The 26,967-nt window shown below is 39.5% G+C and overlaps 1 protein-coding gene across 1 annotated transcript in view; it reads right to left on the bottom strand.

Moving 5' to 3' along the window:
* ARPP21 (cAMP-regulated phosphoprotein, 21kDa) overlaps positions 1–26,967 on the bottom strand; it is a 203,078-nt gene that overhangs the window by 69,161 nt on the left and 106,950 nt on the right. The window contains exons 7-12 of the mRNA XM_009329989.1: positions 26,832–26,967; positions 25,513–25,591; positions 24,155–24,214; positions 23,128–23,268; positions 6,876–6,984; positions 4,967–5,068 (exon numbers count right to left, since the gene is read on the bottom strand). The exon at positions 26,832–26,967 is cut by the window's right edge and continues 21 nt beyond it. Of these exons, the coding sequence (XP_009328264.1) occupies positions 4,967–5,068; positions 6,876–6,984; positions 23,128–23,268; positions 24,155–24,214; positions 25,513–25,591; positions 26,832–26,967 (627 nt within the window). The remainder of the gene's footprint in view (positions 1–4,966; positions 5,069–6,875; positions 6,985–23,127; positions 23,269–24,154; positions 24,215–25,512; positions 25,592–26,831) is intronic.

The raw sequence follows: 26,967 nt of genomic DNA, 5'->3' as shown, positions 1-26,967 counted from the left end.
GCATAGTCTACCTACCTACGAGCATAGTGAAATCACCCCGTGGGCTTGTACAACCTCAACTGCGGGGCTGCGTCTTCACTTTGAGGTTCATGATAGGCATTTGTGCATTGACTTCACTGCAGTCACATTTCCAAAGCAGCATTATAGCTACTTTTCCAGAACAAGCAAGTAAAAACCTTTGCTTAGACCAGAGTATGGTGTACTTTGTGTCCCCACAAAGTTACAAAAGCAAAGGGGCATGTACCTGTCTGGAATATTTTTTTTAAACTTAATTTTATTTTTTCAAGTTTTTAAAGAGACTGGGTCATAAAACAGAATAAATACCTGGGATTTATATTTTATCAAGCAAGGGAAGAGGTCTGCTCCCTTTTCAGTGTCTTGATGGGAACCACTATCAACTGCATTATAGACTTAAAGACAGAGTCTGTAATAACTCCATTTGTCTTCCTGGCTGACGATGCTGGCACAGGGCCACACAATCCCTGGAAACTATTTTTCAGTACAGGTTTGAGGCTGAGAGGCAGAGAAGACAGGCACTTTTTTATGATGTTATTCTTACTGTTAAAAAATCAGATGGCTAAGCAGCTCTGGATAGCAATTTAGCTACTACAAGGTCAGGACTTACTTTCCTGATCTATAGCATCAATAATGCTCAATTTAAAGCACCAGGAAAGCTTAAGTACACAGCACAGCTTTTGTCAAAAACATTCTTAAAACACTTGGCTCTTGTATACTTATCAGAGACACTGACAACAAATCTACAAAAGGAAGAACGTTATGCAAGATTACCTACAAATTCACCTCCGCAGAGACCTCCGCGTGCAAGATTGCCATTACAGTGCTCTGTATGACTAATTGTCATTTATGAAACGAGTATTTCACTCTTCCAATTTCCAAGAACCTTTTAAAGTCTCAACTGGAAAACGTGCATCAGCTCTGCCAGGGCACTAGGTATACTGGGGGTTGCTGTTCTTGTTTTTAATTACATTAGCCAACATAGATAACTATTAACATGCAGCAATATCCTGCAGTGGATACCATCAGGTAATCATTTTCACGTCAGTTAACAAGACGTGATAGATCTCTTCTAGATCTCAGGCTTCCAACTGATGCTTATTGCTTGATCTGCAGCCACAAACAAAGGCTCTGTACAGCAGTATGGGAGTTTTAGTACCTACGGGTTTATGGTAGCCAACATGAGGTGTGTCTTTGTTTTGCTTTTATTAATTTTAAACCCTCTTCTTCCTAATCTTTTCCTACTAGAAGGATAGGACAGGCTGAAGCCACCTTTTCAAATATTTCTTTCACAACTCTCTTTGATCAGAGAGTGATAAAGATCCTCAGTCTTTTCTTAGGTACAGGAATCATGATTTATTTTATCTAAAGGATCTGGTTCTTCAGAATACACTACTTACTCAAAAATAGCCATTACAATTAACAACAAAAAAATAAAAAGCATGTGTATTTCCTTTAATAAGTTCCATGTGTACCATGGGCAATTCTAGCATTTGTGTAAGTAATAAGACACCTACATTTTTCAGTGAATACACAATGATTACCAGAGAATACATTTATGAACAATGGATGGCCCTTACATAATTCTGGCTCATGAGGTTATACATTGCATTAACCTCAAAGAATGAAATTTCCCGTATGTAATTTGATTGCTAGTCTTTAGAATCGATTTTCTGCATGCTTAAAAGCAAAATGTAGTGTACCATTTACGCACGCATTTGGCATTCTCAGTTAAATCTACAATTTGAATTAACGCACAGGGAAAGAACAACATATACTTTTTATTCTTTGAGATTGTTCTTTGTCTTTCTTGGACAATTACTTTTCAACCTGCCAAAAGCAACTAAAGCAGTTCAGACAAGAAACTACTTCTTTGCAAGACCCAGATACTCCAGGTCCTCTGCTCCAGTGCACTTGGTTGTAAAATTCACAAATTGTTGTAAAACTAAGTTTCCAATAAAAACATGTTTTAAAAAGGAAGGTTGTAGGCTTTGCAATTAAAAAATAACCTTGAAAACAGCTTTGAGCATAACAGCTCACGCAACGCTGTTTTACTGTTAGCAGCCTGAGAAGTTTGAGGTGCACTTTGTAGTTCTTATTTCAGTGAGCTGGAATGATCACCTTTATTAACTATTTATTTCTTCACCAATCCTTTTATTAAGGTATCACATTAACATGCTTCTCAATCCCTGCCGCTTGCTATGACTCTACACATGACAGGAGTCATTAAAACCTCCAGCTCCCCTTGTCAAAATTCATGATAGCCAAGACAGCAGATGGAAAACTTGCCAAAAAGTATAATTTAAACTGACTGTATAATTTAAACTGACTAATATCAGACTAATCATCATAAGAACTATCAAAATGGCATTGTTCATGAACATATTTATTTTGTTAAAACCTTCCCACTTGGAAATGAAGATATCTGGCGCACCAGAGTGCTGCAAAAATCAAAGGAAGGGCAAGCGTTTCTATCTGTTGGCTGGTATGTGGGGTCCAGGTTAAGACATTTTTCACAGCATTTGAAACACGCACAGAATTTTTTGCCCCTGTAACCAGGCTGCCTTTCCTCCTAAATTTTGTTCAAAGTTCTGACTCTTGAGCTGACATGTTATCCAAAGAGCTTCGCGTACCTCAAACGTGTTCAGAGAGGAGTGCTAGGTGCAACAAGTTATGGCAGTACTCTTGACCTTCATGGTTGCCCTTTGGAGACCTCTCATGCAAGCTCTCTTCATGCATACTCTAACAAGAAGTGAAGTATCTATAATCCATTTGCTAAGGTTCATAAGTAAGGCACTGATGAAGGCTTGACTACAGCAGTGTAAATAGTATAAAGATAATAAAATACCACATGATTAATCCCTCCCTGTCTCTCTACATCTATAATTTGCAGGATGACAAGGCTTAGGTACCTACCTCAGAGAAACCTGGGGAGAATTGGATTCATTATAGTTTTAAAGCCCTCCGCAATCATTAAAGTCTTGCATGCAGTAAGTGGCTACCTATAATAAGAAGCCATTGCTCTCTTTCCTAAAACTGAAAAAAATGACATTATCCACCACCACAACCACTGACATCATCCTAAAAACACCTTATATCTGTGAGGAGTGCTCCACTCAAAAAAGCTCAGCTGAGACATATATTCCTGTTAATATTATTAATACAACTTGCTGAAATTCACTGCACTACGATGCTCACTAACACCTGCAATAGCAGAGAGAGAGAGCAAATGAGTGGATATGAGAGAGAGAGGGAGAGATATCTAACGTTGCTGATCTTTAAAAATGCTCACTCCCAATCCATTTAAAATGCCTGCCACAAACCACGCTGTTACTTCGGTCAGAGATGCTAACCCAATGGACCACAACAACCTCCTGCTGCAAGCAATTAAAATGCTCACCGCTTGCCTGTCTTTAAAATACAAGTATCTAGAGATAAAAACAGCAGTGCATTGTGGAGTGAGTTTCAGCACACTTTCCCAGCCACCTCTGTTTCCCAGCGTGGCATTTGTAGCTGCTGCTTGTGATAGAAACTGCATTCTTTTGGCAACAAGTTTCCATATGGTATTTTTAAACAACGTTTTGCCTCATTTGAGGTCTGCTTCAAAACCCAAAGATTTTCTTGTTTTGTACAAGCTCCTTTGTGATAAGCCAGAAACAGCAACTTTCATATAGGAGACAGGTTGCAAAGAGGCTTTTGCAGCCCTTGAACAACTCTAACTCTACCATATATACTGTGACAGTATTTACATCAGATCCACATGCTGAAAGCAAAACGTAAACCAGAAGGCCTCTGCTTTTACTGGAATTGTCTCAGTCAGGAAAGGAAAAGCCAGGCTAAAAACATTTAGATGTGGCAAGCTACTTATAAACAAGCAAAATTACTTTTCACAAATGAGACAACGCACACCTTAAAACTATACAATATATTCTGCTAAAGAAAAATAACTTGGATGTGTGCAACTCCAAAACCAGAACAAAATAACAGGATATCTAAAATAATACTATTAGCCCTGCAACATATGAACAGTTTTAATTTAAAAGGACACTGCCAAGTATGTTTTTCAGTAATAGTTTTAACTGGGTTTATTCCCATATTCCTCTAAGTGGCAGAGCTCCCACTGAGATGTGAGATAAAACATTAAAATGTTGACTTTTTTCTTTTTTTCCTTTTATGACCCTGTCATTACAGTATTATAGCAAATTATAATTTTCTTCCTTTTTCAGAAACATGCAGGTATTGCTCACAGATGTTTTGTATTTAAATGTTTTCCCTCTAGCAATGTAGCTTGTTGTGCAAGTTCTGATTTTTTGGTAAGGCAGGAATTATAATGCCTATTTCATTTTATTCCGTTCAGAATAAAATCATCAACAACGGGACCAACTCTTTCTGATGGCAGAAATACAGTTCCTTAATCGGTCATTTCAAAAAACCTGTGCAACTCCATGTTTAACCTCTGGCTTTTCTTTATTCTTAGTGTCTTAATGCTACAGAACTGGTCCAAAGAAACAAAGCCATGAGGAGGCTCTGCAGAAGGATACTTACAAAATTTGATCCAGCTCGAAACAAATGTGAAATAAACGCAGCTATTTGAAATTACTGAGAGTGTCCATTTAAATCACTGCTCTTTGGTTGGCAGAAGACAAGGAAAAAAGAAGGAAACCTAGACCACACGAACGTTCAAAGAAATGGGATAAGCACTCCCCAGACAACATGCTGGGCCTGATCGCTCCTCTACCCTTCTCCCTGCAGCTCTCATCACCTCCTTCTCCAGAAGCCAACCTCCGCACCTCTCGAGCTCCTCTCGGACCCTCTGCGCCAATTGCCCTTCCCTGTCGCCTCCAGCTCCACAGGGCAAGTCCAGCTGCGGTGTTCGTGTCGGAAGGGAGCAAGACTGACTGACTACCGGCGAAGGTATGGCACTAAAGAGGCAATTAAAACAACTACTCACATCTTGTGCAAATATTCTCTCCCTCACTCTCTGATACTCCTCTTCTCTCTCTTCAATTGATTTACTTCGTCTGTCATCTCTAAATGGAAGAATTCTGTTTTGCTGAGCAGAAAGAAAACCAGGAGGGTTATATAAGTTGAGCTGTTAAAAACTGCCGTTAAGTAACTGTCAGCTGAGAATAATAAATGTTCACTTAAACAAATGAAGCATGAAAACGATTGCTGTCACTCCTGCACGAAGTGCCCAGCAAGGCTGGGCACCTGAAGGTTTCCAGTTAGATACTGCACGCGGGTTTGTAGAGCGATTGGCCGAAACGAGGCTTTCTGCACGGCTTTTGTGGACCCACCGTCTTAAAATCGGGTGTTCTCACCCCAAGCCTAAGTGCCATTGCTCTCAGCTGCCAAGATTTCTCGACTCTCCTACGGGCTGTGAGGAGCAGGAGGGCAGGCAGCACTGTGCTACCTACGAAATTGAGGAAGAAAAGAGGGAAACTAGGCTGCAAGAGCTAAACTGCAAACCCTAGAAGAAACCCACCGAAGTCTATGTGTACAAGGAGAAGTCCCAAATATCGGGCATGACAGTTTTAACCGTTTCCACACCATAAGGAACCCTCGACTTCAGTTTCGCTGGGAAAAGAAGGGCCATTTGTGCCCCTCGGTAAACCGCAGTGCAGGAAATGGCTGTGCCATGGGAGGGAGGAGAGGAGAAGAGGACCCCTAGCAAGAAATGCTTCATTGGCAATTGGGTTTCAAGTACTGCTCCTTCTCCCCCTGCACCCCAGCACCTAGCGAGATAGGTCATGCTGCTTTCCTTTGGCTGATCCCCATATTCATCACACCCTGAAAATACTCGGGGTTTGTTTTCAAAGCCAACTCGGATGCAGCATAACTAGCAAGGCTGCTATGTACAACTGAAAGTCAAGGGAAAAAATGGAAAACAAGGAAAAAAGAAAGGAAATCAGTCCTTTACTGAAAACATGAAGGAGAGTGGCAATGAGAGACTCACTGGCAAGTCCCTCCACAAATATAACCTAAGCAAAGAAAGCATACACTGTCTTCTTACCTGTGAGAATTTTCTCATAAAAGCAATTCACGTCAGAACCCTTTTTGATTTTTTTTTGTTAATATATTCCACATACACAGCTTGCACTGGATTGAAACAGCACAACACTCGCTTTTAAAGGCAGCACAAACACACACATTTCCCTGGCGCTCCCCTACTCATCAGGCTCACCTAAGGTAAGGTAGTGTTATGGCACAGGCAACACAGAGGGGGAACGCCTGCCACAGTACATGCACGACAAGCAAGTAAGTTACACAGACAGTGAAAGGTGGTGAGGGCACAGGAGGAGGGAGGGAACTAAAAGATGAAACCGATTAATTTTTGTCAAAATTTAATTTAGGATGGTTTAAAAAAAATCAACCTGGCCTCACCATCATATGTTTGTTTGGGGCATTTTTTTTTTTTTAATATATTTTTTTTTCCTCTCTCCTTTTTGGGCTACATCAGTTTATCATCAGTCCATACTGAAATCCAACTCTGAATGGGTACAACGGAAGGAGAAAGCTGTAGGGAGCGGAACAACTGCCATAGTTAGGCAAGACATTGAGAAATGCGACTGACACAGCCTTCCACGCAGCCCGGAGCCACCGGCATTCCCCCTCCCGTGGGCATGCAGCAAGTCCTGCGCCAAGCAAACCACCCATGCAAACCCACACACTGCCACGGCTGAAGCGGCCACGCCGGGGCTCGATGCTACCCACAGTGGTACGTACGCCAGAGGAGGCGGGGAGGGGGCAGGAGGGCAGGGGAGGAGGAGGAGAGCAACAACAAAAGAACAACAATAACATCAGTCAGCCCACCTTCAAAAACAGAACAAATTTCAGCAACTCTCGAACCGAGAACCAACCTGATTGTCTTCTTTATCAATACTAGAGTTATCTCGCTTCAAGATAAATCGCTTCTGGGATTCTTCACCTTTTTCATCTTTTAAATGTTCAGAAAACCTTTGCTCTGGTCTGCCAGCAAAGTAAAACATAGCAATAAAAAAATCTTTCTTTTGGTTTTGCTTTGATCTTTATTTCTCAGTGCTCTTTGTTTTCACAGAGGCATTCAGTGCAAAAGCAGTTAACATTTGTGGTCATGGTGAGACGCTGCCTATAGCTGTCTGAGGCTGCTGTATCACTGCTAACTGTTATTGCTATAAATAGCTTTTGTTGTTGTTGTGTAGCAAGGAGCAGGAATCCAAAGTCTCAGTCACTGAAATATTTAGACTCTCCCCTCGCTGTGACTGAAGGACAGGGAAAACAAATTAACATACTGTATGTTAATTTTCTTCCTTCAGCAGCTGTGACCTCTGGCAACACTGCTGCTTAGTGAAGCCTATCCACCTTTAAAAGTAAGGAAAACTGATAGAAATCTTAAAAAAAAAAAAAAAAAAAACCACACAAAAAACACCCAAGAGTTTCCTCACTCCTAATAAACAAAACCGGTAATGGGAGGAACTGATGGTATTTCACTTAAACAAAATATTATCTCATCACCACTAAGTGGGGAAAACACTCCAGAACAATCACAGAGTATCAATTAGTTCACCAATTTAAACCCATCCAGACATTTATTTATTTCTTTTAAAAAGCCAAACCCCACTGGTTCAAAGCTCAACATTTTCAGGTTCATAAGCTGGGAGGATGCTGTTCCACGTTCTCACCTTGCGCAAAAAGCAAATTTTAAGAAGCATCACATTACCCAACTGAGGCGCTGCTAACGCACAAGCTGGTTTTTAAAAGCAGTAATACACTGTGTCACACTGTGAGGTTTCTATCAAGGAACGCAAAGCTTAGCAGCTCCTTCAGCACAGAGTGTAACAGCAGTACTGGTAGGAGATGTTTGTGTCTAGAGACCTACATAAACAAGACACGAAGCTTCCACTGACATTAATGGACCAATTGTGAAGAAATCAAAAGGTAGAATTTACAGAAGCCAGTGACTTTGTAAATAAAAGTCCTCTACAAACTTTAAAATAAAAACCTCGGCTTCATCTTATTTCAGAATGGAAAATTAAACCAGTTGCGTAAATCAGCCACCACTTTGTTGTTATAGCATTCAGATTTGCACTTAACTAATTCACAATGGACTTCAAATCAAAATACAGCACATATTCCTGCTATAATTACAGTCCATTACAATTCATTGTCAGATGTGCAGGAAACGTTTGTAATGAACTGTTAGAAATACAATATTAAGAAACAGCAGCTCTCCTGCCTCTCTTTCTGCATGAATTTGAAGGACTCTCACTTCTGCTCACAATTGGCACTTTTGTCACAAAGCGACAAAACATACTGGCCCGATTTCACAGGTTTTGAGAGTTCAAGAAACCTTTGTCTATCATCTGTAGGTGCTACCACTAACAGATGCAGGGCCCAACACATGGAAGTTAGCAGACTCTCAGGATGCCCTCCTAGCCTTCTTTTGGGGAAGCCCAGAGGAGCATGGCTCTCTGCATAGTTTTCTGACCTCACGAGTTGTTAGTGATGTTTCCTCAAACCGAAAGGCTACAAAGCCCTGTTAATGAGTTGTTAGGTGGCTTGTTCTGCCTTTGCTCCCATTAATGAGCACTGTGCCTGCACAGCCAGACACCAAGATTCATTCCCTCAAATATTCTGCTTTGACAGGACCAACTGAGGAATGTTATTTTTCTGCTTTTACATCCTAAAGCACAAACAAAATTTCTGCAATTGTACTATCAGTATAAAATTTAGTGTTCTAAACTATCTGTTGAACATCTAGTAAACTATATACCAAGCCTAATAAATAACTGGAATTTTAAAATGCAGAGGAAAAAAAGTAATAAAAAACTAGAGAGAAAAAAAGCTTGAAAAAGCAATTAGGGAAAACGTCTCCTCCAACTACTAACTTATTTAAACAAAAACACGGTTTTCATACTTCATAGCATTATTTTCATTTTTTAATCCCATTTTCACTTCTTTTGCTATTTATAAAATGTTTTCACTTGTCAGAAGAGAATAGGAGAAGTGCAAGATCAAGCCACAAGCCTAAACTAACGATCCGGTATGTGCCTGTTAGTAAAATTAATCTACAAGCCCAGTAGGTGATTAATCTCCAGTTGTGAAAAGAAGTTTGCTTGGGCAGAGAGACTCTGCGAATGTGCAGAGCATTATGGAGCACCGCGGTACTACCAGCACCATGAGAAGGTCCTTCACTCCCAGTTGTCACTGAAAGTCTGGGTCACCATTACCAGTGAGGTTGCAAACAGCATGACCAGCTCAGTTAATAAGGATGCAAAGCTTGAGGGAACACTGTCAAGTGAGAAATAGGATACCACAGCAACAAATATCTTCAGGCATGCCAACCTGCAGGCCTCCCTCAAACATTAAAAATCAGAGAAGGACAATTTACATTTCCTTCAACTAAATAACTATTTTAAAGAAGATATCAGAGGCCAGTGATATTTACACGTTTGTGGGTTTTTTTTCTTCAATACTGTTTACTGCATTTTCTTTTTTAACATCTATTGCAAAAAATGTATTATCAGTAGGATACAGACGACAAACAATGTTTAACACTAGTAAGTGGAATCAAATGCTCTAATCATTTGGGTAGAGAAGAGGCTGACTCTGCAAAGATTTGGGTCTGGTCCTCTGACAGAAGTCAGTGCAAGTTCCACATTCACAACTTTAGCTGTAACCATGTAATGCATTTGCTAAAAGGAAGCAGAGATATTGTGGTTATTCTGGGGAAATCTGTTGCATTAGTTAATGAATTTGTAGGTGAATCAACGGCTTGAAAATGGAAGAAAATAACGTGTAATTTTGAGTAAGATGCAGTATAGTGTCAATATACTAATACAGTATATAATTACAGCAATACAGCAGATACAGTGAATTCATCTCGTGTGAGTCCTAAATTAAAAACAATCACATTTACTTCTCTTCTAAGCTTTTTTAGCCCCGATACTGTCAGTAGTAGAGTCTGCACAATATACCAAATTCTGTTCATGCACGTAAGGCAGTGAATTTATCAAGCTCATTTTCACTACTGGCATAAATTAAGATCTTACTCAAGTCAAAATATGGTTTACAATTATTATTACAAACCCATAGAAAATTGGGAACTTATTATTACCACACTGATTACCTAATTTACACCTTCAAATCCTAACCACACCTCAGTTTAATTTTAAGTGGTAAAAATGGGATTTGCATAGCCTTTTTGAAGAGACACTGAGTACTTCTGAAGACCTTATAGCTGATTTGAGTACTCCTAACTATTTAGGCATCTTCTGAAAAAAAACCCAACCAACCAACCTACAATACCTATCCTATATTGGTGGGTTGACCGTGACCACACAGTACACCCATCTACGTGCTAACAACCATATGCAAGAAAACAGACACACAAATGTATGCTTACAAAGAGTGCTGCCCACCCATATGACATTCAGTACTTCATTTAGGCTCCATGTCTGGAATCAGCAGATCACTTGAGAACCTCAAACCCCACCACTCCAAAAAAGCTTACAGAGAAAATACCAATTCCCTTTTAAGTCAATAGGATTTTTGCAATTTGGGGACTGTACTGAGAAAACTGGAAAGTATGACCCAACTATACCTTGAAGGCTCAGAAACCAACACACAAGGAGGGGGAAATCACACAGGCTAAAAAAACACAGGGATGTTTTTTTGTTTGTTTTTATTTAATATAACCTTTTGATCATCCACATTTTCACTGCTTGACAGTATGGGTGGAAACAAAGTATCTGTGCCCTAAAAATACAACTTCACAAAAACACAATCGCATATGAACTCATTTAACATTTCCTAAAAGTTGTCAGGTAGCTCAGTTAGTCATCTTTCTGGCAACATGTTTCATGAACAAAACACGCAGCGCATTTCCTCCTTCCCTGTAAAGCTTTTGATCAGGCGCTATGAATGTTTAAGAGAAATTGGATCTCAGAGTAAGTTAGCGCTCTTTGCTACACATCCTCAGGCAGCTGCACAGCCCCCTTCTCACCCCCAGATCTGCCAAAAAGCATAGGCCTTTTCAGCAGCAAAGACAGCCTCTCTTCTCCACCCTGCCTAGCAAGGTAAGCACCATGCTATTCAGGTAGGTGCCAGCAGGATGCCTACAGGGAACTAGCTTCAGTAGGTGTCCTGCAGCACCCAAACCTTTCGCCATGAAAAGCTTCCCAAAACTCTCTAAGCATCTGCAGACTTGTGCAAAGTCTGCACCCATCACTCAAAATCTTTGGAAACCTTTTCCTCATCCATTTTCTTTCACAGTGAAAAGAAGGAGAGGATGGATTATGAAATAACTTTTTGGTGAGTGATCAGTTTACCCAACTGCCAGACACAGTGTGTAACAGGCATCATTAAGCCTCCTACCTGGCAGTTTTCCCTGGTACAGGAGCACTTCTGCATACTTCACTGCAATATCAGGTCCAGACTTGTATTCAGTATATTTAGGGTATATATATAGTATATATAGGGAAGTATTCAGGCAAAATCTCAGGGCAATACTGCTTTCCCGCTTCTAGCAGCTGTGCTCCTTCTCATGCAGCCAATGATCATTTCAACTCTTTCAGCCTCATTTTTGTGTTGAGAGATCATTATAACAGTCACTTCAAGACATGGGTCAAGTTTCTTATTTCTGTGCTTGGAATACTTTCACTGTGAGGGTGACCAAGCACTGGCACAGGTTGCCCAGAGAGGTGGTGGAGTCTCCATCCTTGGGATGGTCCTGGGCTACTAGCTCTAGGTGGCCCTGCTTGAGCAGGGCAGGCTGGACAAGTTGACCGCCAGAGGTCCCTTCCAGCCTCAACCATGCTGTCATTTTGTGAAACACTGAGTCAGATATAGAGTAACAAATCTATAGCAGAACAAAGCTCCATCGCTACCTCTTTTAGATGCTTTTTGTGTCTGCTTATTCTTTCGCAAGTTGGCCATTATCATTTACCTTTCTCATTTTATAGTTACTTAAAAGCCACCTGCAGTCCTTACTTAAGCAAGGCCCTAACAAAGACACTTTTCTGGACCCATTCCTTACAACGAAGCCTATATTTTGGAAATGGTAACGCTGGAATAAGCAGCAAAACATTTCTGCTTGTCAGAAAGGAAAAAAGAAAGTTAAGATTTTGATAGCAACATCCATTGTAACTCCCCCCCCCCCATCATTATGGTGATTTTAATGTGAGCTACTTCCATTCACGTCAGTAGAGTTCCTCTCAGTTTATCTCTGTATGACAAAAACCAGAGTTCATCCCTCAGGCATATTTTTCACATGGACTCTTTAAGGAGAATTCCCCATTACGTACTCAGTTAATGCTTTTGATTCTGGAGTCAACCATTGTAAGTAGTAATGAAAAAAACCCAAACCCCTAAGTACCTTAACCAGGTATTCACTATTTAATCAAATTACAGATTTTAAAAGCATATTGCAGAGTGGTAATAGCAATCAGGATACACGGACTAAGGAAGTCACAGGGCATTTCCTTGAGTCTGCCATGTTTAGAAGCAAACTAATGCAGTTTCACAGACCTCTATTTGCATGGGAGATAAGAAATGCAATACTGGGGGGGGGAATCTGCACTCATTTAAAATAAGTTAATTAGCTCTGAAATAACTGGCTAAGAAACAGGAAACAGACACCACACCAAAAGGACAAATGGAAAGAGACAAGCATGAGCTTTGAACATTACGGTTCTGAAGACTTAGTCACTGTATTAGCAGAGCACGCAAACAGCCTGGGATTGTCAGGGAGGACATACATACAGCACATAAATCTTTATTATGAGGCACATGTTTCTGACAGCACCACAGTGCACAGGCTGTTGCAAGATCAAGATGCCTTTCAAAAGAAGCAACAACCTCACCATGTGTGGAAAAGATTGGTTTGCCAGTACAGAACCTGATGTAGCTAAAAATCCAGCAAGTGCTGTAGCGCATGTCACCTGCAAAAGCCTCACAGGTAATAGTGAAGCAGCTGTCTGAAGGAAGGCAATATAGGAAAGCAAGTTCAAAAGTGGAGATCGTTGCGGTGTGCAAGAGTCTAAAAAAATTAACATTGCATTGCAAATGCAAAGTTCATTTAACGGACATAATGGGGGACAGCATGTTAATATTCCTCTCCTGAATGAACGGCAACACGAAGTGAAAGATAGGGAGGGTAATGGGGCTAGGAACAGGCAAAACACCACCACTGGGTACCCACAGGATCATCATCTGGCAAACAAAATTAATAACTGACAAAATGTTCTTACACAAAGATGCCATCAGAAGAGCAATGGGACAGTGAGAGCCAGGGAGAAGCGCTGCTGCTGACAGGATTCAGAGACATCGTGAAGATTTAGAGCACTCTTACACAGGCGTTCTGATGGTTTAACCATGTTTTCTTGTTATTTGCACTTGCCTTTAATTAAACTGACTGCTCAGTCCAACATCACATTGGCCTCTATTTTGAAGGCATGCTGTGACATAGTATGGTGGCCTTTCTTGCTTTGCTAGTTTGTAAATATCTACTACACCTGCCCGCCACGCTTTTTTTGGTTTTATGCTGGAGGCTCTCCTAGGGCTCTGCATTACTGCCACAGTAAAACTACATAAGCATTACTGTTTCTTTGCTTTACCTTGAGGGCCAAAACTCTATTATCTGCAGTATAAATTACTGTTTTGATCATGGAGACATGGGAACGTATTCTGAGAGTTCGAGAATTTACAGAGCTTGGAAACAAATATCATCATTGTCAAAAGGCCCCAACTAAATGATGAAAGGCAGAATTCCAGACCTAGAGGTTAAATTATTTGATGAAATTCTCTCAGAATATCATTTTTTCAAGAATGAGGGCCCAGAATGTCAGCCTTCAAAACAGGCTTCGTGTATTTAGGGGCTGATGCATGCTAAAACACAGTTTCAAAAAGTCAGAGTGGGAATTTAAACACAGATAATTGTTAAAGTACAGTGCAGTTATATTATTCACAACTTAATACTTAAAGCCACTCAAGATGGCATTTCAAGCATTTGAAGGTAAATGCCTCATTAACAGATTGCTGCTTTTATAGTATGAGTCACTAAGAACCTCTGTTATGATGATAAAAGCACATTGAAAGCCATTAAAAAAAAAAAAATCAACCCTGTACAAGACAGTTCCTTCAAGGTGCTGCCTTCTCTGTAGCACACAGGAAAAAACCCTCAAATACCAAATTTTTCCTGATTAAAGACTGTAATTATTTAACATTTTTTTCAGAATAGCATCTGGACTGTAAACACGTTCTGTATTTATTACTAAACAACAAGGATGTGAAAAGTCGCAAGTTATTTTGACAGGCATTCTCCCCCTCTAATTGGGGTTGCAGATAAGTCTGGCAGGACTGAAAGGAGGAGCTGGTAACACTACATGGAAGCAACATCCCCCTGGGTTTTTCGTTGAGAGTGAGGTTCATGCTGTCACTCTCGTCCACCCCTTCAAGATGCTCAGTCCCAGTACCCCAGCAGCATGATTTCAGTGGGGCTGGCACCAGTAGCTTATCCCATTATGAAAACGATGGTGAAGGTGAAGGCTGCAGGATGGATAGAGACGATGCACACCGAATCTCTTCCATGCCAAGTTATTCTGTGTGAGGACCAAGCAGAGGGCCAGATCCTGAAGGCTTTCAGAGTATACAGTATTTAAAGAATCTGATTAATGTTGAGGTATCGTAGCACAACTCATGACCCTCACAGGCTTTCCTAAAATTTAATTCCAGAAAGTCATCCTGTTTTAATCTACAGATGCAAAAATCATAGTACATCTTGATTCCCTGAGAGTCTGCCTGATTACAGGCTTCAACATTTAGCCCAGTATTTTGGGGCCAGAACACGGGAACCCAGCTCTGAACTCACAGGAGATGCTGGCAGGCCAAGGGTGCACTGAAAGACCAGCTCTTCTGCCACATGGGGCTGAAGTGCAAAGCCCTCTCTCAGACAGGGACCATTTTAGGAGCTTCAAAATGCTTTGCTATCCTCCTGTGATCAAACTAAGATTATTTCTGTACTTGAAGGACCTGCTTCTCCTGCTCCTGCTCCCCTCGATTGGATTTAGTTCTTGATATTCAGGATGTCTATCGAGACGGAACATTTTGCACAGCGTCACGTTATTTCCAGCTAGTAGAGGCTCATAAGTGGTAGCATAGTTTATTATGGAATTCATTAATATTTGATTTTAAGGATGTGGCATACTCCGTAAGTGGCTCAAAATTACAGTGTTGCATAACTGCTGTGATCTATTTAAAATTAGATTTTTCTATCTTAGAAGTACCAAAATTAACAAGAGAGAGAGAGAGAAAAAAGGAAGCAAAATCAAGATTTGAAGACTACCAACGAAGGCAAGATGGTTCCCCAAAAGCTGATGGGCTAATGAAGAAACTGTTAGTCCTCTTGAAATGCCCCATGCGTACAAATTAATACCATAACAAATTCTTGTGCTTACTTCTACTTCAGGCCATGAACATTTTCCCCATCTCCAGCAGGAAGACTCGTGGATCAGAAGTCATTCCCTGAACAATCACTGGCCTGAAGAAGAGCGCCTGTTTTTAATAACCTGTCAGAGACAGCCTCGCAAGGCTACTTTGGAAACAGCAAGCAGAAACAACTAACTCTGCTTATAAAGACAAAGGTTTCTCAAAACTCAATACTTTTCTCATTTCTAGTGATTGCATCATATTTCCTACATTGAACATGAGGCAGACAACAGAAGCGTAAAAGACAATTACTAAAACCAATCTGGACCACTTTTAAAATTCACTTGCTCATATATCAGCACCTCATTTCTGAAAAGCCCAGATTTAAAGTCATTATTTTACCTACTACTGATGTACAGTTACCCTCTGAGGAAAGCACAGTGACGATTTCAGATTTCCAGATCTGCCTCCAGTGATTTGAAAGTATGAATGACCAAACAGCAGCTTGATTAACAGGCAGTTTCCTGCTACAGCTTGGATGAGCACATAAAGACATGGGTTAATTACTCATGCAAGGAAGAGCTTCCCTCAACCGAACTATTTACTTGCTATTCCACAGCATTCTCTTCTGGGATAACCTCCCACCTCCCCACACAGAGCAGGTGACAATAACCTTCTAGGTTTATCAAAACTTATACTATTAAGTGGTGTGATTGTAAGGATTAAAAAAAAGAGAAATACCATAGATGTCTTCTGATTAATGCTTAACTAATATTTCATTACAGTATAGAACAGCTGTAAAGTACGTGTCCACCTTAATTATAAACAATTTAGTTTTGATAAATTACATTAGATGAAAATTTAATATTGGAGCTATTAGGACTGGTTCATCAACCCTAACATCTCATTTACAGAGTAAGTCATTTCCATGGGTCCAGTATATGGCTACACTGATCAAAGTAAGAATGAAGCCAGTATTTAAGGGTCAAATTCAGCTCAACTTCAAGTGTACCAAGTATTTTATTTTTTTTCTTTTGTATCTTTCATGTAAAACAGGCATGTGAATAAAATGAGATAATGCTTGCTCAGAAAAAAGGCTGTCCTAATTCAAGTATCATTAAAATAAAGAGAATAAATATTAAAAAAAAAAAAAAGATGACTGGGAGGAAAAAAAGTCAATCTCTTCCAGATGAGCATCAAGCAGTGAAATTATGAGGGTGCACAACCTCAAATAATGCATTTAGCAGTTATTAACACATATACACCCTGAATTACTTCTCCAATCACCATGTGACTGGATAAAAGAAAGGCAATTCCTCCACGTCAGGTAGCTCTCTCCTGCGATAAAAAGCCAAGGCATTGCAGTGGATGAGGTGGCTCAGGCCACTGCTGCAGGCAGACGTTTCCTGAACCTCAACACGAAACATCTAATTCCCCTTAATGCTTTTCTGAAGCATTTCTCAGGAAGTTCCCCACTCCTCCTTGGATGTGAAAGCCTTCCCCTGCTCGGCATGCAGGGGATCCACTGCCCAGCTCCGGGCTGCAGCGGGAAAGACCACAAAGAAGCTAAAGGCTAAAACCTAATCATCTCAGCAATGACTACTGGGACACTGGGCTCTTGCATCCAAAACATTATTACTATTGCACTGAAAAAATTTTTTTCTAATCACATTCCTAATTTAATCCCAGACTGAAATAAACAGATTATGTTTGGATGAAAATCTCAAGAAATAAAATACATGAAAACCAACATAATTTGTTACTTCAAAGCTACATGTGTTATCATGTAGCTACATAAGCTCATAGTTATTATTATATGTTATTGCTTTATTATGTTCTTGCTAAATTCTTAGTTGCATAATGTATTAGTTCAGCTTAAACTGGAACAAAACATCTCAGACAGTTACAGTGTTATTTCTCAGTTATACAGGTTTTTTCCATTTTAGTTGCATACATCTACTATGCACCCATATATTCCTCTATACATTTGTAACACGACAGTGGTATACTGATTGGGCAACAGCAATTGTAAACCAGAGGGCAAGTATAGATATCTCCTGTTTCTGCTTATTTCTTAGTAGTCAAGGAGCAACTGTTCTGTAGTGAAGACGGGAAAGAGGTAACTACAATAGGAAACAGAGGAATGGAGCAGATTCCACAGCCCCTTGAAGAAACGTAATGCAGGACTCCAAGGAAAAAAAAACCAAACAAACCAGAAATAATGGTGTTCATATGTTTTCCTGCATCATATGGCTCATAATCAAGGAAAGTATAAGCTGCTTAAATGCAGATGCAATACCGTACAGCAAACCATTTGCCAGATAACTAGTCCATATTACAATGTGGGGGGGAAACCCCAAAACTGTGCTTCAAACTCTCTGGCAAACATTGAATTGCTTTGACTGAGATTTTACAAAAAAAAAAAAGATATATATATACACACACACACACATGCATTCAGGTACACAGTTGTAACTACTACCATATAACTAACTAAAAAAGAGCCATTACCAATTGCATGTGGAATATATCCCATCTTTCCCATCAACAAACAACTGCTTAAAGAAATTGAAGTAATTTACACTGAGCAACCATGAATACCTTCTTCAGTCAAGGGGAAAGGCATACTATTCTGCATGCTCCAAAGGCTGTAACATTAGCATCTCAAGGAAGCCTTGGCACTTCAGCCTAGGGTAAAAAAAATTTCTATAAACTATTCCTCATTCAAATTGCCAGTGTTCCATGAATGCCATTTTACTGACATGTCTGTAAGATCCTGTACCAAAGTTCAGATTCTTATCTTAAGATGGTGAAATTGGCACGGCGCACCTCTACTAGGATAGACGTTCTCTACAACAAGATCACTTAGTGTATACACAATAGAAACCTAATGAGAACTTTTCTTCTCTGTTTGTGATTCAAAGCACCCTTACAGAGAGGAGACAGAATAACACAGATCATATATCATAACTACGAAAGTCTTGTAGGTGGTTCAAAGTACATACTGTACAGTATGCCTCCTTCAACCCTAGATTATAAGGAATCCCTGTAATACACATAACATCTTACTATTGCCCAAAGTTTTTGATGCATCTCAAAGGCACCAAAAAACCTTCCGACTGGGCCAATATTATATTAACTTTTACATATCAATAGAGTAAGAAGAAAACCAAATATTACAAGGATCATAACTCATGATGCTCTTGGGAAAAAAAAAATATAGTCATAACTGAAGATGTGAGTATTGGTATAAAGTTCGTAACAGGTATGTTACACCCTCAGAATGTATGAAAATGTCTAAATACAACCACTATATATCATAAGCGCTCCACCTTCTCAATTCTGATGAGCCCTGCCACTCACACTTAAATAAAAATGTACATGAATGCATGTGTGGGCTGAGGTACAGACATACTTGTCACACGGGTGATGATCTCAACCAAATGAAAACCCTTTTTGTTTACGAAGCACACCAAACACACTTCCCCTACATTTCTCCACCTATCTACAGATAATCAAATGAATGAATCTGACTGAACTGATGTTTAGTTATATGAACACTTCTGCAAAAAGCTCTGAAGTACTTCCTGTTGTTTGATAGGAATTATGAGGAATATATGGAATAGAAGGTGGCACATACACTTTTTTTTGGCTCCAGTTTTGGATGCCCTAACATATTGCCTCAATTCCAGACTTCTGTTTATATCATATTTCACTGTCTTAAGTTCCCCGTACATTTCAGTATATCTTTAGATAGATGACAAGCAGACACAGATGACAAATATACATTACAATGGTGACATAAGAGTAGTTTCATATTGAACAAAGCAGACTTCCCATTTTAACTAGTATTCAAGCTCTTTGACTATAAAAACAAAACAACAAAAAACCCTTCCTCATTTTCTGATCAACTTTTCTCATGTATACTGCTGAGAATAAGATTTTTAAAGTTGGACAATTTAGTTAGGCAGGACTTTGTAAGATGTGAGACCATGAAAAATGATACTTATTTTTCAAAGTTGTTCTTTTTTAACTTAGTCTTAATTTCAAAAAACATATGGAAAGATAGTTTGTTTTTAAAATCCACCATTCTGAAATGAGAGCTAGAGTACAGAGACTTAACTTTATGAAGGTTAACAAACATTTGAGTAGTTGAGGTCATCTGTTTTAAAATTTCATTTCATAAAAAAAACTTCAAGAACAGTATGACTTGTTCACATTCCAATTTTTTTTTTTTTTTTTTTTTTTTTAAAAAACACCTTAGATTAAGCTCCTTATCATAAATAGTCTTCAGACTGCAAAATTGTCATTATGGTCTGACTGTATTTTTAAGAGAGACTTCACTCAGAGTTCACTAAAGCTCCAGGATTGCAATCCTGGAGAGATTCAAGTCCTACTGCATTTACTACCATTGTCTTCCCCTCTCCATAAAGCAGCATGTTGACCAAAAAAGCCACAGCCCTCCTTCCAGCTGCAGCCTCTTCAATAAGCACTTTCTCAAATTCCAAACCCTGAAAAAGCAGGTGTTTTTTATAGGCACACATACACAGAGGCGGATATACGTTGCCCTAAGATGGCCAATTGATGAAAGAAATTAAATGCCCCCATCCACTCCATTCATACCCTAATCCCCCGTTTGACAAACCCTACTCCATACTGCAGCACCTCTAAGGTAGCATTGTTACCGTATTTTCCCCAACCAGCCCATTCATCTCAAAGCCATTAACTCTCCTGACAACTTGTGCCTTCAAGCACCTGCGGGCAGCGAGAACGAGAGGTCTCTGCTGAACAGAATAAATGCACCTTGTTGCCTGGAGCCAGGGAACAACTCATCGCCTGCAAGTGTGAGCAGAGATGTGACACAAACCCTCACTCAGCCAGAGAAATAAGCCACGGGGTGCTTATTCAAGCCCACACAGCGATTCCGTAGAGTCATATGCTCTTCCCAAACAGGGACACACACATGCAGAAGTAACAACCAGTGCAGAATTTATGCATTCTTGAGCATGCAAGAATATTCTTCCCTCTCCACAGTATGCAACTAAAGTACTTTGGAAACCATATGCCATGAAGAGATAATTTATTGTCAAAATGCAGATCTTCAGAATGTGTGTCTATGCGGCCTCTCCATAAATTCACATAGAACTATCAAGGCTCAGGCTTACAGCACAGCATAACCACATTGAGCGTTTCAGCCGCTCTCTAGATTCTCCGGTATTCTGGATACTGTCCAAGAGGTAATTAATAGAGTCAACACATTCCCAGTATTTGGTGTTGATTCTGAACCGCACAAAATTGTTTCCTCTGAGAGTACCGAAATGCAGAACACATGAAATCACATCGGACGCCTTCAGATGTGGAACTTGCACAATATTTGCTGCGGATAATAAAATCTCATCAGCCCTTATTCAAGCTGGATAATAGCAATCTATTTTCTGTCAGAGCCAGGGATGTTTTAAAAAAACATGACATCTCCAGTTATGAAAAGAAAGAGCTACTTCTACAAAGCCTTATTTTACAGCATATCAAAATAATGTAAATAACACACTGAAAGCACCATGATGCAATATGAGCTTCACATAATCCAGTTACCTACCATCAAATCACTGCAGAAGGGAAAAAAAATCTGCAGTTTGTGTGGTGCTTACAAAACATCTGTACTCACAGTCAACAGAGGGGCAAAGCCCTGTGTTTATTTCTGGAAGATCTACACAGGAATGGTGTCAGAACCAATTTGTCTGTCTCCATGCCTCACCTCCAGCTTGCAAGACCACAGCTGAAAGGGTCATTCGATCCGTTATACCCCTGCAATGTCCTGCCTGCTGAGCTTGCCCACAAGGATGCCAGTTCATGCCTCGTAAACAGCCTTGCTTGCTCATTCCCACCACGCAAGAAGCCACAGCTTCACCAGAGCACTCAGATAAAGTTTTGACTGTTGAAGAAGACTTCAGTGTCCTCTCCAGAAGCACTGTGCAAGTATTTCCAACAGTGCTTCCAGGGCTACCCATCTCTGCGAAGCACAGCCACACAACCGAGCAAGGCATTATCAATTATTAATGTGATACTCTCACATTTGATTGAAGTCAACCAGAAGGCTGCAACGCTGTGAGGAAAGATCTGTAACAGTTGGTGCACCTCAGAGGTGACACAAATGTGAAGGGAAAAGGGAGAGCCGTAAAGAGGAGCACCTAAAAAGCATTCAAATATGATTGACTGTGTTTTGTTTAAGAAGAGACTAATTTTTTTTTCCTCATTTACAGCTCAAAAAGAACACCAGTTTGCTGCATACCCAGCTTTTTCTTATTCATACCCAAACATAGACCTTGCACAGGGACAGGTATTACCAGACCCTGAGGCTAAGCCTTAGCAGCCTGAGTGTTAGCTTTATCGAGCTACTGTAATTCTCTTGACTTCTGAAAATCAAACTGTTAGCGCACGCTTTATTCAGACCTTTAAAAACATTAATGTCTAAGTGTTGTTTTACCGATGCCTGAGTATCTCAGGGATAGCCCATGAAAAAGTTCTAAAATAAATTGTCCATGATCTTAAATTTACTTCACACATGGAAGATTTTTAGGGCTCAGTGAAATAACAAATACCAATGTGTTTGACTCAGGTTTTGATCTTGCAAAATTAGGTAGTCCCTCTAGCCTTTTACTGGAGAAGCTAGTAACACTAAAAAACAAACAAACAAAAAAAACAAACACAAAAAAAACCCTCTCTGCAACTGCATCTAAGTAAATCACCTAACTACTGGATATGTAAATGAAATAAATGCTTTTATTTCTCCTACTAATTGAATACAGGAAGCACAAAATTTTCAAATGGGGCTTTCTTGTTCCAATACCAGATACCAAAACTTCATTACCCAGTTGTAATTACTTCCTCTTCATTATGTAGTTTATAGGTAAAGAGGGAGAGGAAGGCTATGGTTCCATGATGGTTAAACACACACGGCACCCGGCAGCAGAAGTGATGCTGATTAGGGCAAGGACACATGACTGCATCTTTGCTGAATTAGCCAAGGAACTTCATATTGAGCTTTTGCTAGCTTTATAAAGGTTCATGGAGGAGAGCATAAAGCTTGCCAGCACAATTTTAACCTACCAGGAATTTTGCAATGCATTTGAACCATCAGAAGGAATTTATATCCCACAAAAACTCTGTGGTCAAACAATGAGATTTGAAGAGAAAATAAAGTGGAACCAGGAGGGGAGAAGAGGAGGAAAAGGGAATGAACGGTGGCAGGTGGTGGAGAGGAACCAAATCCTAAATAATCAGGTTGGGCAGAAAATGACTCTTGAAGCAGGGAGAGCCAGAACAAGGGAAGAGGCAATCTTCCAAATACGTTTGGGTTATTTAGGAATATAGCCGTATGGTATCAGGTGACATGTAAAGCAACAAGCTCATTTCTGTATCAAAGTGGTGGCACTAAGGAGTCAGGGAAAGTAACATTCCAAGATAATGTGTTAAGTTTCTTGCAAGATACAAATTGGGTTGATTTCTCCTTATGCATCTTTACATCCTTAAATAACCTCACAATGCAAGCCCTGTCCTCCCCTCCCACCCTAGAAAGCGATTAACAGCACTCACTCTTGCTACAAAAATAAAAAATATAAAAAAAACCAAGATATGCCACACAATCATGGTACAAACCAGCTCTTGTGAAAGGGAAAAAGCAAAAAACACAATAGTGTTGCTACTTACATTCTTGTATTGCTGGTCTTGTTGATAATTACAGATTTTCCAGTCTGATCCACATTGTGATCCATTCCAAAGTAAGCTGCCACTCTGTGCACTAACATCCTCTGATACGATGACATCTGAGGGAACTTTTTATAGTGATTACTGGAAAAAAAGAAAACAAATTGCATTGATAATTACGTTTCCTTCTGAGCTATAATTAAATGAAAATATCAATACATTCAATAATTCAGTGGACAGAAATCTAACTGAAAACTTCTCCTTTGTGCATTTACATATAAATGTTTGCTACAAGAAGGCAGAAAAAAAGAAAGGAATTATTTTTAGAGTTTCTAATAAGCACATTTCCATGCGCTACCCTGGGACAAACAAAGCTCGGGCTTCATGGTATCAACTGAGTATTCTCTATATTGGGAAGAACTCGTCCCTCGACCCCGCACACACATTCATGCTCCCTGCACAAACAGTCCTGCAGATTTACTGAGATACTGGCAACAGCTTTCTGCCTATCTCCCAAAAGTCAGACGCAGGGCTATACTGGAAAGATCTAGTTTGGCAAATACTCCTTTTTTCTCTTACTGTCCCGTCAGCATAATTTCTTCCTCTGCTGCTATTCTGACTCTATTTTTTTAAAGCTGCAGAAACATTTTATTCTAAAGAGCACGTGGTAGCAAGAATCCTGCCACCCAAGTCCAGTTTTATTTTCCAACACATTAGAATAACATAGCACACAGGGAAACCCATGAGGTAGCATATTTGATCATCCTCTGCACTGAAAGCTTTAATCATATTTTTGGACCTAAATAAGCAGAGCCAGTGCAATTATGATGCAATGAAAAGCAAAAGGTTTTCATTTACATCTACTGTATTTTAAGCAGTACCACCATGTGTCAGGAAATAAAAGCCTGATCTTGCAGCGTGCCAGTAACAGCACTCAGGAGCACTGTGGTCCATATGAGCATATCCCTCACACAGCTCGCATTGCTACAAGCACACGTGACTTAATAACCAAGTGTGGAACTCGACTTACTTGTTGTCGCTAATAAAATCAATAATTTCCTGTTCCATTTTCAAGAGTATCATTCTGTCCCTGTCAAAGACAAATGCAAGGACTTGTAGCATCAACTACCAATAGGCATTTTAGATGAAAAAATGAATATATCAATGTTTGTAAGGCAACTTTGCAAGTGTTGTCAACCATCCTGATTAAAAATGAAACGTGCTTCTGGAGGAGATTGCAGCCTGCTTTGCTGCACCTTCACTGACATATGTGACAGATTTAGCTCTTCCTTGAGCTCAGCTACAGTATGAGAGTGCTTCCAGCCACACCAGGCTGTGATCAATGCCTTCCATAGAAAGACTGACTGCTATGGATAGCTTTGGTCCTTTTTCACCCTTTTTTTTGATGGAAAATGAGATTTCCAGCTAACCTAGCTCTTTCATGAGAAGAGCTGCTACCCACAGAAGTTTTCAACATTTTGTCCAAGACATATCTTCCATGAGGCATTGATCTGCAGGCAAGAGGACTGAGCACATCTAATCTAGTTAGAGAGCACAATGGAGAACACCACCTTTGAATTATGGCTTCCAGGAGGCAATGCCGCAGCATTTCTCAGTCAAAATGATGTTTTCAACTGGAAGGTCTCAGATGTTCCTCCCCCCCCCGCCAAAAACATTCAAAAATTTCCCCAGCATATTTCCACACATACATTTTTTTTCTAAGCTCAACAGAGTTCATCACTCCTTAGTTCTTTTGAACTTTCTCATTTTGTGCAGATAAAATAATTCAAGGACCTTCCATCATCTATACAAGAAGCTATGCAAGCTGTTAGGTATCCAATTATTCCTAGTTCTCCTATAATTGCAGAATTACGTGGTACCTATTTAACAGATTCAGTTGAAATGAACATTTAAAATGACAACGTATAAAAACATTACAGATCCTTCCTTAGACATTTAGAGACAAATTTAATGATGAGATGAGCTTGCTGCTCCAACTACGGGAATACAGAGAGCAGAATTTGGCACTGTGCACAGGATTTTAATTGTGTACAGCATTACTAAAAGAAAACTACTTTATATTCATATACCAATCTCTGATTGCAATGGTTATAATGTATTACTGCTAACATCATGTAGAGCTATATGCAAGAAGGTAAGGACAAAGACCAGATATCGCTGAAAGTGAAATTAAGCAATGGATGACTGGACGGGGGAGTAAAAGTTGATGACTTTTTATAGCTTTTTGCTCAGTTAACAGCCTATCTCCTTTACATTTTCCCTCATAACCATCTCCAGAACTAATAAAACACAGTGTACAGTTACGGGAACTCGAAGACTGCCAGCTATATTTTCAGGAGTGCCAGCTCTAATGCAGAAAACACCTACCTGGGGTTATTCTTTAATGTGTTAATGAGAAATTCATGCAAATCTATGCCTGTTGAGTCTGTATACTCTTGGCTGCAATCTGAAAAATAAAAACAAACACACACCCCCTCATTTATTTCATTTCAACAGTTACAATTAAGCTATTCTATAAATCAAAATCCATTTTCCAGCAACAATCTGAAAGCATATGTTCTGAAAGAAAATGTTCATTTGGAGTTCAGCCAAGAAAGATCTATGCTCGGAAGCGTTGGGTGGACATGGACGGTTCCTCTGTATCGTTCTACTGAGAACGTAACACCAAAACTAGACACCAACAGAAAGTGCTAGTCATTTGAAAAATCACGGGAAACCTTCAATGCCGCTCAAGACCCTGACAAGTTCTTCCTTTAAACTGCTAAATAGAATTTTAAAAAATGGAAAAGTTTTATTCATCAGTGTGTCTTTGCATCACTTAATATATGCTGTACACACAGCAAATGAGGCATCGTGCCAGTGGGAATTCTATTTGCATTAACAGACTGAAATTCAGTGACGCCCGAGAGTGGGTGGGTAATAGGGATGCGTGACAGTAGTCAGAATTAATTTTTCAGCATTGCTATATCACCTGACTCAGAAGTACATACAGATCCTCAAGCTGGCGTGAACTGTGAGCTCCATTGAAGCCAACTGACAATTCACACCAGCTGTGGATCCACACCCAGGTAGGCAGTGATTATTTTTGAGAGATTACACTGCAACTTTATACCATGGATTAATAAAAAGATTTAAAAAAAAAAAAAACACCACACAAACCAAATTTAGACACAAGATCTTTTCTGAAGAAGTCTTAGTAGGTGATAATAGATTGCAATGCAGGTTAAAGGTCATGGATGGATTTCCTTATAGCACTTAAGAGAAATTCTCCATGAGAGACGAGCAACAGTGAAGAAGATTACTCACTACTGCCTACATTGCACAAGTGACATGCCAGCATATTATCCCTAATGGGAAAAAACATGTATTAGAGTCTTAAACTTATTATATAATCACAAATATATTTATGTGTTTATACCAACACGGTTAAGTATTCAGAACAATGATTTTACATTAAAGAAAATTAATAACCTCTAATACCAAACCTCAGTTTGGAAGGTTTCTTCACCTTCAAGCCCAATATTTGTATGAAAAACACTCATGCATACACATTTCAGGTTCTGAATTTTCTCAATGTATGAAAACTCTTCTACTGCGTATTTATACACAAAGAAATGCATGATTATGAAAACATACAATGCTTTTTATAACAGTAATTATAGCAATTTAAATATTTTTAAGTTCACCTTTTGACAACATTCTGATCTTGGTTTTTTCACTGTTTTTATCTTTTTCTTTATTTTTATCCTTCTCTTTTTCTTTCTCGGAGTCATCTTTACTAGATTTATCTTCTTCTTGCAAGCTAGGAAAACTCGAAAGCTG

This window comes from Pygoscelis adeliae, unplaced genomic scaffold (genome assembly GCF_000699105.1).
Source record: "Pygoscelis adeliae isolate BGI_AS28 unplaced genomic scaffold, ASM69910v1 Scaffold368, whole genome shotgun sequence".
NCBI lineage: Eukaryota > Metazoa > Chordata > Aves > Sphenisciformes > Spheniscidae > Pygoscelis > Pygoscelis adeliae.
This window is presented reverse-complemented; position numbering and strand designations above follow the sequence as displayed.